The 12,514-nt window shown below is 46.7% G+C and overlaps 1 protein-coding gene across 3 annotated transcripts; it reads left to right on the top strand.

The window, feature by feature from the left end:
* Positions 1-2,380: 2,380 nt before the first annotated feature.
* On the top strand, positions 2,381-11,220 carry LOC123025075. 3 transcript variants are annotated; one of them, XM_044433532.1, is made up of 9 exons: positions 2,381-2,683; positions 3,973-4,066; positions 4,827-4,917; positions 5,518-5,655; positions 6,171-6,662; positions 7,167-7,339; positions 8,444-8,531; positions 10,073-10,219; positions 10,721-11,220. In XM_044433532.1, exons 2-9 carry the CDS (start codon positions 4,058-4,060, stop codon positions 10,933-10,935), a joined length of 1,353 nt encoding a protein of 450 aa, XP_044289467.1. In that variant the 5' UTR covers positions 2,381-2,683; positions 3,973-4,057; the 3' UTR covers positions 10,936-11,220. The 3 variants fall into 3 exon arrangements, with proteins under 3 accessions (XP_044289467.1, XP_044289469.1, XP_044289470.1); XM_044433534.1 differs by having other exon boundaries at positions 2,584-2,605; XM_044433535.1 differs by lacking the exon at positions 2,381-2,683 and adding an exon at positions 2,971-3,051.
* The last annotated feature ends 1,294 nt before the right edge of the window (positions 11,221-12,514 follow it).

The raw sequence follows: 12,514 nt of genomic DNA, 5'->3' as shown, positions 1-12,514 counted from the left end.
GTCCTTGTGACTGGTCTGAGCTGCTTTTGCCAGCAGAGGGCACTTTGCATTAAGAAATGCGCTGCTTCTGTTTGCTGGAAGATTCTGTGCCTCTCCAGATGTTCTTGCCATCAACTCCTGTCAGCCCCAAACAGTGCTGGCAATGATGAGGTCTGATAGCAGCCGAAGTCTCAAACATCTGGAGAGGTCCATGGCTTCCTGGCCACAAGTCACCTTTCTGTGCTAGATCATTACTTGCAGATCTAAAGTGCAGATCTAAACTTCCTACTGTCTAATAGTGAAACATAGCTTTTTGGAGAAAGTCCTATAGAGTGGTGCTGGTCGCAGGCCTTGGGGTGGGGATCCTCGGATAAAAAACTTCCAGATGCCCCGGCACCATCCCGCTCTGTGTTCACTTGCCCTTTTTCTCTTAGCCCAGTTTGTGCAGCCATCTGGGGCAAGGGCTGAAGGATGTGGGTTTCTTTCCTCTTTCTTGTCACCGTTTGTTCAGGAAGGGCAGGTGACTAGCCAGTAACAGCAAGGAGGAAAAGGAGCAGGGAACTTCCACCTGGGACCCCTGCAGTGAAGTGCACCTTGGAGCGCCTCCCCTGAAGCACAATTCTCGTGGTGGAAAGGAGGATCAAAGATCCAATAAATAAATGCCCCAACTCAAGTCTAGTGAACTTTAGTGGGGATACTGAGCTGTAAGGCATCTGCTACGCTAAAGAACGAGTTCCCGACACGTTGCAGAGGCTTTTAGGGAGCCGAAGAATTCAAGTGCAGCTCCTGCTCTTCCTGGAAAGCCGGGGCAGAGGGAAATCTCACGGGGCAGAGGGAAATCTCACGCTGCACTGCCTTTGTTGTGCAAATAATTCAGTTCGAGCTTTGTCATTGAAGGAGAAAGAAGATACTGATTTCTATCAAACTTGGGACTCTTTTTATTATTGGCTAGAGAAACGGGACTTCGTATAGATTTAAATCTGTTTCTAAGTTATCGTAAATGGAAAAAAATGTGGGGGCTGACCCAGCAGGTCCGATGTTTCTGGTGATTGATGTTGTTTTTAGTTTTTCTTTGTTTTAGGGTTATAATTTTGAATAAAACTTATAAAAATAATAATTCAGTTCGAGCTGGGCAACAGAGCAGGATGGCCCTCCTTGAGGGGCAGTCCATCAAATTAAAAAATCTTGAAGGGAGAAATGCTCTGCATAAGAAATGGTCCATAAATAATGAAACGGAGGCAGTGAGTGAGACACGTGCTGCTTGGGTGCTAATCTTACTGAAACCAATGGGACTTGTTTCTTAGGTGCCGGCACAGTTCTGTGTAATAGTTGGGGTAATGCATGGGGACTGGGAAGACCCGGGTTCTAGTCTGCACATGGGCATTCAGCTCATGGTGACTGGACCAGTCACTGACTCTCAGTTTGACCTATTTCGCAGGGCTGTTATGAGGATAAATGGGGCAGGGGAATAGCCAGTGTGGCGTGATGATCAGAGTGTTGGACTGGGATTTGGGAGAGTCTGAAATTCACTGAGTGGCTTCGGGCCAGTCCCTCACTCTCAGTGTAACCTACCTCGCAAGGTTGTTGTGATGATAAAATAGGCAGATCATGTAATCTGCCCTGGTTTCTTGTAAGATGTAAAACAGGATATAAATGAAAGAAGGCCATGATATTGCCACACTTTGAGAGATCCATGTCGTTGTGGCAACAATCACAGTTTCTGCATATTAGTTATGAAAACTTTGCACTTTTGGTTTGATGCTTCTGATCATATCCAGCATTGTATTCTCAAAGACAAGGTGCTTGTTTGTGAAAGGGAAACTGCCAAAATGTCCCTGAGAATATGCAGATTACTTTTGTGGCAGGAAACATTTGCTTGGCAATTAATTATGCAAGTTTAGAGAGGGATTGTGTGTTCTGCACCATATCAGGCACTTGTCTAATGTATCTGCCTGCCAGGCATGCAAAAATTGGAGGTTTGTAAAAATTCAAAAAGTAATTTCTTGTACTTCTTGTACTTTCTGGCCCCTTCAAGGCAACTCCAAACGGGATGGTATGTATCAGGAACTGGGCAAGTCTGACAAGGCAAAAGCCCTTTCGGTACTATGGAAGAAGACCACCCACAAAGTAAGCCAGGGGAGGGGGCAGAAAAGGAAGAACAAAGCAATAACTAGAAGCGCGACCCCCTCCCTACTTGAGAAAAAGCTCCATTGAACTTCGGGGGACATACTTTGGAGTAGAAACGGATAGAATCGTGCTATAAATATTGGTTAAAATTGGCCCGAAGTGCAGGTGTCAAAAATGCCTTTAGGGGCACAGTTCTATGTACGTTTAAAAAGGCCTACAACTCCCAGCATGCCCCAGCCAGCAGGTTTGGAGCCATCTTTATTTCTGTCCAAAGCGGCGCCTTAAAACTGAGACTTGTGGCATTATTCCTAGCCTCGGCGTGGATTTTTATAAGACGGAAAGGAGCTGCTTGGGCAGGGTGATGTGCTGTGCTCGCGGAACGACTGCAGGGCGGAACTGAAGTCCTTGGATGCGAGGGGACTGCGGGGCGCGGGGGAAGAGGTCCGCCAGCGGGCACGGTCCGCCGTGCTCATTTCCTCGGCCGAGCCTCCGCCGGCAGGTGCGCGTCTTCAAGGAAAGCCGTCCCCTCGCCGCCTGGGCCTGCATCCCGTTGAACTCGGGGGGCCTTGGCTTACGAGTAAGCACGATTAAGGCGGCGGGCGAATGCTCTGCATCTGAGCCACGAAAGGGGGCGCCCGAGAAGGAAAAACCTGCGTGTCTTGGGCTGGCCGTGGGATAGGGGCAGGCCGGTTTGCACTCCGGGACGGGGATAGCGACGTGGTGGAGTTTTTCTGCGCGGCCCCCAGTGCTTAGAGCACTTTATTCAGACCTCAGCTTCGCGTAAGGAAAGCTCGTGAGATCAGCCACGTGGCTGGTGTAGCTAGGCCATTCTGTGACCCTGTACTTACGGAGCAATCTTTTGCGTGCTCAGATAGAAAAGCAGCCCTACACCATGGCTGGCTTGGACGTGGCGGGGGTTGTACGGCTTTCTGCGCTTAAACGCGGGTAGGTTGGTACTCTCTGGCCCTAGCGGGGCATGGAGGAGGGCTCTTTGGATAGTCACTTGTGGTAACCCACTTACAAAGCACCCAGCTCCGATTTCTCTTCTCCCCACTGTTGCTATTCCATGTATGACCGATTTCGCAGTCCTGATTTAATGAAGACAAAACAACCCAAAGCTATTTCCCAGCTGTGATTACTGTTTTAAAAAAGAGAGACATTCTCGGAGTATTTGCAGGTTTGTGTCCAGGGAGGAGTGATCCAGAATGCCATAGATGGCTCTGTAAACCGGAAGTTAAATGTCTTATCCGTTAAGGTTTGGGCTGTATATAATATATGGGATCAGATATGCTATTAATGGTAAGACAGCAGGAGTGATCAGGGCTGTGCTTTCAGAATGAATCACGAGAGTTATAATTACACTTCCAGAGCCATGTTAGTAAGATTTCCCAGAATATAATGGCATGGGAGGTGCAAATGTATCCATAACTGCCAGTGGTAATTTGAAACCCTGGACTTAATTATTTTATGGGGGACCTTTTTAGACAGCCATGTGTATTACTTCAGTTGTGAAGACCACAACTAGCACATCTCTTTTCCTACCCTCTAATTGCCCTTCCATTCTCTGAAACCGTATCTGCATTCCTGATATTTTAGAACATTAACTAAATTGTTTGCCAGTCCTGATTTGCAAAAAAAATACTTAGAGCTGGGTAGAGGTGCTTTTTAAATTCACCACCATGACACAGGAATAAAATGGAATTTGCTTTTACACTGCCACTTTTTCAGTGTTTTGATGGGGTGGGGGAGGAGGAAAGCAGACTACAGGGGCCTCAATCCTCTACAAATTTACCTGGGAGTAGGCCCCATTGAACCAAGACATAAGATTTCACTGTACATTTCTCATGCTGATTTGTTTTGCTGTAGGTGCTGATTGTCCCTTGGGCTTCCAGGCAAATGATAACAGGAGGACTTGGAGATTGTATAGAAGCCAGTATTGCCGTCTTTCCTAATGGAAGAGGTATACTCTGTCTTCTGCAACAAGAACAATCTTTCAGTGTTTCAGTGTTAAAACTTCTGTAGCTTTCATAGATGTGTAGAAAGGAGGATTTTCAGCAAGCATAACAAGTCATTCTGTCCATGCAGCAATTAAAATAAAGATAACCTTGGGCCAGGCTGTATTTCAGCCACAGTTCTATATTCATGAAATAGGCTATTAACCATTTCCGTCTTTAAATAAGAAACGTAACTCTACCCCATCCCTTTTTCTGTACTGTCTTTTAGACTGCAGGCATGCATGCAGGTGTGTGTATTCACAATATTTCATCAATGCCTAGAAGGCTTTAAGAGCTTTATCTTAATAAATAAAGAACACAGTTTTGACACACACATTGCCTAATGTTAAACAGGATTTCACATTAACATTTATCAATAGTATTGATTGGATATGGTTGAGCACCCTAATTTAACTGACTAATGCAAATTAATACTTTCACTGATCTTGGGAAGAAGTGGGCTAGAAATTTAAGCTTGTCTAAAAGATCCCAGCAATATAGACATGCAAAATTTGAAATCTGTTAACAACAGTCATCCAGTGTAGGATACGTTCTTGTTCATTAGTGAATCTGTTTTGCTGCAGTTCTGTTGGTATTCAGCTGTTTCGCTCTGCTGTTAGAAGTAATTCCTGTGTGTGTAATATACAATTTCTGTGCATTCTCTCTCTCTCTTCCTCTTCTACTATTTTCAACAAGCGATGCAATTTCTGTGCTCTTTTCATCTAGGCTCCTAAGCCAACTCTTCAGGATGAACTGGAATGGTGCATTTCTCAGCTGGAGACTGGCCTCTTACGTCTCAACCCAACTCCAAAACAAGGTGTGCTGCCTTTGTCTTTCCCCTTCAATGTATCTGGTATAACCCTCAATTCTCACCGAGTCACCTTCCTAATACAGCCTCTCTTCCAGGAAAATCTGTGTTTTGGCTAGCCTTTCTGGCCAGTATCATCTGGAGGGTTTTCCCTTCCCCAGTAGTGTAGGGTTCCTGACCTCCTATTACTTTTCTGAACCACAGCACAAGGTCAGGAGAAAATCTTCTGTGTGCCTTTCTCCAGCTGTATGTTTGGAACTGCGGAATGGAGGGAGAAAATGAGGCTCTGCTCTCCTCCCCCCTCCAATTCTCCACTCCCCACAGTGCTTTTCGTGAATATTGTTTAAAGGGAACTTGAGCTCAGATCCCAGTATGCTCTTATGCTTTGCTTGGGGGCAAGTTATTATCTCAAAGGCTCTGTTTCCTATCTGCTAAATGAGACTAATATGGACCTACCTCCTCAGGTTACTGTGAGGTAGACCAAGAAGAGGATTGCGAAGTATTTTGTATAGCAGAAGCCTTGTAAAAATTCAGCGTGCCAAAGGAACGGCATGACTTAATGAGTATTATTGCCTTTTCATTGTATTTTCTTCCAATTCTCGAGAGCAGCTGAGGAGACACAGCGGATCCTCAGGGTTCTGCGGTCACGCAAGACATCTCTTGGGAAAAAGCGCCAGGTGATGCACCATGTCTTTGGGGACTACCGGCTCAAGATGGCAGAGGAGAGGAAGAGAGCTGCAAACCCAGGTGGGGTACCCTGTGACATTGCCATCGATGCCACTTCCTCAGAGCGGAAGGAGCCTCTGTCTCCTGCTATGATTGAACTCAGGATCAAACAGCGAAATTGACATTGGCAAGACATTCCGCGCACACACAAAGACAGGCATTGTTAATTGTCTCATTTTTCAGGTTTATTATTAGAGCTGCTCTCGTATGTTATGACAAAGAATGGCTTTTGTTCCGATGTTTCTTGGTTTTGTGCTGCTTTGACTGACTGACTCCCTAGAATAGCATGAGCAAACCATGAGGAAGTGCCTCCTTGCAAAAGAACTTACGTGCAAAATATCTTCAGTGGTTCACCTCCCACTGTAAGCAGCAGCCACAGTGACTTTTATAATTCTAGAGCAGGTGTGCAACACCTCTTTCACCCAAAGGCCAAATTACAGCTCAGGAAGGCTTTTGAGGGTCACATTCCAATGGAGGGTGGAGTTAAAATGTCCAAAACCTCAGCGCTAAATGGAAATGCTGCTCTTTCCCTTTAGGGATGAGACCTGAGATGGTACAGATACAACCCGAAGATAATCTCACTTCAGGCAGCGTGGTGTACAGAAGGCGATCTAGCCACCCTTCCACAGCAGCAGCTGCATCTTGGTTTGTGCCGTCAGATAATAACTTTCAGTTTGGCTTTGCTCTTCCTGAAATGGCCTCGGAAGATACCCACCATGGGACCACAGCAGAAGCCCATGAGTTCGATGATTCCAAAGAACAGCCCGTTGGAAATGGTCTATCTGAGACACTTAATTTTTCCACTGGAACACAGAGCCCCAAATTTGCTTTCAACTTTGTCATCCCAGATGATTCCCCAGAAATGGGAGCAGCTGCAGAGGCTGGCTGCTCATCCCAAGAAGCCACAGTGCCACTGGAGAGAGCAGATTTACTGAGACCTGACAGGCCACCTGTGATGAACAGTGCAGGCGGAAGAGATGAAGAATGCTCTGCACAAGCGATGCCTAAATTGGAGACTCCCCAAGTAGGTATGGAGGCCGTGTTGCTCGTTTTCATTCAGTCCTGGCGGTAGAATGAGCCAGTTCAGCGAAGGCAAATTGAGAACTGATGCAGACAAAGTGGCTGGCAAAGGGAACAGGAAGCAGTTTTGTAAACTACAAAGGATTCCTGTAGGGAAGTTTAGCTAGGTAAACACATAGGCTAAACATGGGTCGTTTTGTGGGTGGGGATTGGACATATTTTAACAGGCTGGCCTCAAATATAACTGGCTAATTGTATTCTAACTAGCTAAATTCCCATTGAAAAACACCTTTATTTTGCCTTTAGGATGGGGACTTTTGTTTCTGTTACTTAGCATTTGATAATGCTTTCATTGCAGCAACAATTATATGGAATAAAAATGCCAAGGGTTTTTTTTGCTTTGCTTGTAGCGCCATTTTTATACATAAAATATACCCAAACTAATTTTCATAGAATGAGCTTCCATCATTAAAAGGAAGGGATTTAAATAAATTTATTTAATTGGTCTGCAGCCTTAACAGGGAGTGAGGAGACACCGTTGACAGTGACACCAGGTGGTTCCTCCAAAAGGAGAAAGAAAAAGAAACAGAAACAGCCACCCTCAAGTGTAGCACGCTGTGATGATGTGAATGGAGCCAGCCAGCCCCATAGCAAAAGTACAGCTAATCAAGCTGAGGGACGTCAGGTATGTAAAGGGGAAGAAAAATCCATATACACAGTTCCAGACATGGGCTGTGAGTAGCTCTGGTTGGTGGCAGCGTGAGAATCAGCGAGGCGGATCAGACCACTGAGCACATGCTCCTTGCATGCCCCGTTCGTGTTGCAAAGGGTTAAGGGCAGAAGCCTGCAGTGGTCTGAATTCTTGTTCAAGGTTTTCATGAAGCTTTGGGGTTCCCTTTTTTTTTTTTATTTAAGTTGGGGCAAATCTGGGCAAGTTGCAGCCAGTCCCAAGCACACTTGTGTGATGACTGTTTCCACACACATACTTAAAGAAACCCTTTTCAGTGCTGTCTTCTGCCCAGGAGCAAGTTCCTCAGAGAGCCTCAATTAGGTTTGCTCCCAGGTAAGAAGCAGCAGCTCTGAAATGTACCTGTAGAAAGGTGATCTGTGGAGTGGTTCTCAGGGAGCAATGCGTGCAAAGGGACAGACTGAGTGAATGAGCCAGACTCGAGTAGAATCAGGTTGTCAAGGCCACGCCTTCCCTTCTCTCCCTTTGCACCTCTTGAAACAGAAATTTAGTATTTCAGGTACAGAGGGCGGCTGTGAGAGAGGATGCCATTTTGGTGGTCACCGCCAGTGGCTGAGCACTGTTCCTAGAGAGATTCTCCATTCTCATATATTAATAACTTTCAGGTGTCCTTTTAATTCTTTTAGGCTTTCAAACATTATTAGGATATCTTTTCAAGCTTATTCTTAATAACTTTTGAAGATTAGCATTAATATCACTGGTCCGTAGTTCTGTTAGCTGTTGGTTATTTTTAGCCCCTGAGAGGTTGCTTTAGCACTCCTTATTTGAAAAGGTCATTTATTAAGGCCGGCATTGCACGTTTTTAATCTCTTTGCTGGTTGTGGATGTGTTAATGTTTGTCTGTACCATTGGCATTAGCTTTTATTTTTGTGTTTCACTTAAAATTGCTTCATTAGAACTGTCTTAGAAAGTGACTAAGAAATGAACAAATGACAATGAGAAGGAAACAAGTTGCTTCAAGTCCAGGTTCTCTTAACCAGCTTCTTTCCACCGTATTGTTATTTTCACACATACCCTGCCTCTCTACTTTTCATGTAACAGTCAGAAGAACAGACAAGGAGGGAGGTGGACTGGTGTGTGGAACAGCTGGAACTGGGCCTGAAGACTCAGAAGTCAACTCCCAAGCAGAGTGAGCCAATTTGCTTTGGCAGATTGGGGGGGGGGGAGTGGGGAGGGGGGCTGGAGTATTCTGTATGCCAAGGCAGTGCACCTCAGTTAGCAGCTGCAGAATTTCACTCTTCAAAGCCGCCCCTTCTCCATCCCTGATACTTTGGAGAGCGGCAAGCAAAGACAGACCCCAGAGGCTGCTGCCGTTCCTCAGTTTCAGGGTTGCAGATGTTGTGGCCCTCCAGATCTTGACCTACAACTCCCATCTTCCTGGGCCACAAGCCATACTGGCTGGTACTGTTGCGAGTTGTAGTCCTGTGAGGTCTGGAGTGCTACAGTCCCTCATTCAGTGCTTATCCAGCGGAGCGGTAGAAGAAGAAAGCCCAGAGATGCTTTTGTGAGCTTCCTGTCTTTTCCCGTATTCCTCTGTGTGCCATCCTTCCCCTGCCCCTCACACACCAGGTGCAGTCACAACAGTTTTGCCCAGTCTGGGGCCTTCTAGCAGTTTTGGACTCCCATCAGCCCCTGCCAGCATGTTCAGTGGGCAGGAGTGTTGGGGTGGCTGCTTCATGGGCACAGGGGGAGTTCTTGGGGAATCATTTTTTCCCCATTGCCATAGAAGTGAACGTTTAAAAACATGCTTCTTAAGGACTGTTAGGTTGCCTTGCAGGAGAGTATCCTCCCAGGGAGACTTACAGGCGTCTGACAGAGGAATGGTGCTATTTCCCAGTGGAGGGGTGCAAACAGGAGGCTCCCACGGGATCTCTACTGGGGCCAGTGCTCTGCAACTCATGCACAAAAGATCTGGAATCAGGAATGGGCAGGAAAAAGGGCAGGTTTGCAGATGACCCCAAATTATTTAAGGCAGGTAAAATGAAAAGGGATCGTGAGGCACTCCAAAATGGTTTCTTCAGACTGGAAGAACAGGCATCAAATTAGCAATTACGGTTCATTGTAAATGAATGTAAAGTAACACTTGGAGGGGCAGTGGCAGGCCAACAAACCGCACTTGGCAGGAAAAGAGCTCTTGGGATTAAAAGCACATTTCAATAATAAGATTCCATATGAAACACCCACAACCAACAAAATAAGCAAATTTTGGTTTTGCTTCCTTTTGTTCTGGCAGGGAGAGGGCTAGTTTTAGGGTTTTTACCTGCCTGTGCTGAAGAGGAATGTGGCAGGCTCATAGTCCTTGATTATCCCAGCCTTGCAAATATTTTGGACTATAACTTCTTATCTCCAGCCCAGATGGCCAGCTTATTCTCCAAATGACGGTATGACAATAATTGTCAAGCGTATTCTACTCTTCCTCCTCCTGTAACCAAAACGACACCATCCGTGTGCAAGGGAGGAGGTATCAGCAGGTCCAGGGAGCCTGCAGTTGCGGAACTACACAAAAATAGCAGCAGGGGGACCTAGTACAGGCAAAGCGTGGTTGTGCGTGTTCTCTGGGCAAGAATTTTGCAGCAGGAAGGGAGTGGGAAAATGAGACTGCTCTAGCCTGTAACATTTTGTTGCGGTTCTGCTCAAATAATGCCAGCGACATCCTTTCTTCTGTTTCAGTGGAAGAAGCCCGCCGGGCCCTCAGGACACTGCGCAGCGAGAAGGCGGTGCTGGCAAAGAAGCGCCAGCTGATGCGGGCCCTGTTTGGCGACTACAGAACCAAGATGGCAGAGGAAAGGCAGAAGCAGCTGAAGTCCATGCTAGCAGGTAGGGATGGTAACCTCACTCCTGAGGACCAGGATAAGCCTTTGGAAATAGCTTGAGGCTGCCGCAGCTTGTCTTAGCTGCCATCCAGCCACAGCTGCTCCATCTGGCTGCCGCAGAGGGAGAGGTGGGGAGCGCAGGGCCAAGCCGTCAGTCCCACTGAGCTTGCCTCCTCCCTCTTCTTATCCAAGCTGGTCATTATATCTGCCCAGTAACACTTGTTTGCTTTCCCCCCCATTTGTTTCCCTGTCCCTTTTTCTTTGTGTGTCCTGACTTTCAGTGACCCTTTAGGCACTGAGTGTCTTATTTATTACCGATCTTGCATAAGCTGCTCGGGCAGGGCTTTTTAGCTGAAATGGGGGGGAAAACTGGCCAGTGTGAGTGACAGACATACGGCGGCTCTGCGCCTCTTCAGCTTTCGGCAATCTTAATAGGACAGCCCTTTGCCTACCCATTCGGAATTGCTCACATTCCTCTGTTCTTGCTGTTCCTCCCCCACCTCAGCTTCCAAAGCCGCTTGCATCACAGAAGTAACTGAGGATGCCCACAAGAAGAAGAGCCAGGTTTTCCGGAAGTCTGCGAAAATGGCCGGAAGAGCCCAGAGCTCCGCTGAACCCTTTCTTTGCCCGTCTGTCACCTCAGCTTGTCCTAGGGCAGCTCACACTTGCTCTTCGGTGTTTGCACCTTCTCAAGAAGAGTTTCACTTTAATTTCTTCTAAGGAAGCCTGCTGGACATGTGTGGATTGAATTTTGAGTTGCCGCTAAAAACATGGTGGATGCTTTCTTTGGAAACAAGGAGCCTCCAATCCCCCGCACCTCACTCCAAAAACTGAATTGCAGTGTGGCCTGCAAAAAGAAAAGCAGTGTGGTTGAATAGTGGAAAAATTCTACCCAAGTGCCTTGTGGGGGTGACTGGAGATAAAGATGGTATGATGTAAAGAGTGACTGAACAGATCAAAGAATTTTCTACTTGAGTCAAATATAAAATAAATGGGTTTCCAGAACCTGCCTGTTTCATTCTTTGTTTGAAATCTGTTTTAAGGTGCTCTTAACTGTGTCATTCAAATTGAGCAGGAAGAAGTTGAGACAGGCAGTGTTTCTGGGCTAAAATAATGATGCTGGATACCTCTTGAATGTGATTGCTTTAATCTCTGCCTGCCTTGATCCCTGGATGCTACAGAAAGTAGTGTGCTCTTCTTTTTAAGACAGAGATCCCCGTGAGCGCTTGCTGGAGGGTCAGATTTGTTAAGCTGCGTTGGATGTAACGTCTGATTCTGCAGGCTGTCAAGTGCCACTGACTCAGATCCATGCCCTGCTGCACCTGGTGGGACTTCAGTTTAAGCAATGAGCAGATTAAGGCTGCAATCCAAAGCTTTCTTGCTCCAGAGTAAGTCCTGCTAAAGTTCAGAGTTCTTCTATTAGTGCTTAAGATTACATTGTATAATTGTGTGTGGTCTGGGCAGATGACCATTTCAGGAAAAGGTAGGGAAAACATCAGGGTTGCTAATCTCGCAAGTGGCTACTGAAATTGTGCTTTTTAGCAGCCACGGCTCCATGTCCAGGCAATAGCCAAGTACAGTAGTACCTTGGTTCACAAACTTAATCCGTTCCAGGACTCTGGTCATGATCCAAATTGGTCGTGAGCCAAGTTAAATTACCCCATAAGGTTCAGTGTAAATAAGGTTAATCTGTTCTGTAACCATTTTTTTTTAATCAGAAAAATGCGAAGCAAAGTGACAAAGAACAAAGATCGCGGCCATCTCCCCCCCAACCTCCAGCACGAGTGCAGCCATGTCCCCGCCCCCCTCAAGCACGCGAGCGATTGAGCCCGTCATCCCAGCACGCATGAGGGGTGGGGAGAGACGGGCACAAACACGGGCGTGTTCGGGGGGAGACGGGCATGATTGTGCTGGGGGGCAGATGGGCAAGGTTGCGGTTGCACTCCTGCAGGAAAGATGGGCGTGATCTCGGCCATCTCCCCCCACCCTGCCCCCAGCATGATCACGGCCATCAACCCACTTGGGAGTGGGGAGATGGCCCTGATCGCAGTCGCCAGCCAATGCAGAGTTCGTGACCTGAGTCAAAATTTGTATGAGATTTCTGCTCACAACCCAATTTGGTTGTGAACTGAGGCGTTCTGAGCCGAGGTACCACTGTATATCACCTGGCCATGGAAATCTCCAGCAACTGATCACGTTTCTGTTAAAGGCATTTGAACAAGCCAGTTCAGGTCAGCTGGCAACCCTAAAATGTGCACTCTCTGTAGATTCCCAAATAACAATAGAAGGAACAAGAGGC

The sequence above is a fragment of the Varanus komodoensis genome, unplaced genomic scaffold (genome assembly GCF_004798865.1).
Source record: "Varanus komodoensis strain SLA01 unplaced genomic scaffold, ASM479886v1 scaffold26, whole genome shotgun sequence".
Classification (NCBI taxonomy): Eukaryota; Metazoa; Chordata; class Lepidosauria; order Squamata; family Varanidae; genus Varanus; species Varanus komodoensis.
Note: the sequence above shows the minus strand (reverse complement) of the source record. Positions and strands in the feature narration are given on the sequence as shown.

Bases quoted from the DNA above. Each gene is read 5' to 3' on its own strand.
- LOC123025075 (XM_044433532.1), top strand. The intron at 4,918-5,517 runs GTGTGCTGCCTT...TCTCGAGAGCAG, and splicing joins CAACCCAACTCCAAAACAAG to CTGAGGAGACACAGCGGATC. The intron at 8,532-10,072 runs GTGAGCCAATTT...CTTCTGTTTCAG, and splicing joins GAAGTCAACTCCCAAGCAGA to TGGAAGAAGCCCGCCGGGCC.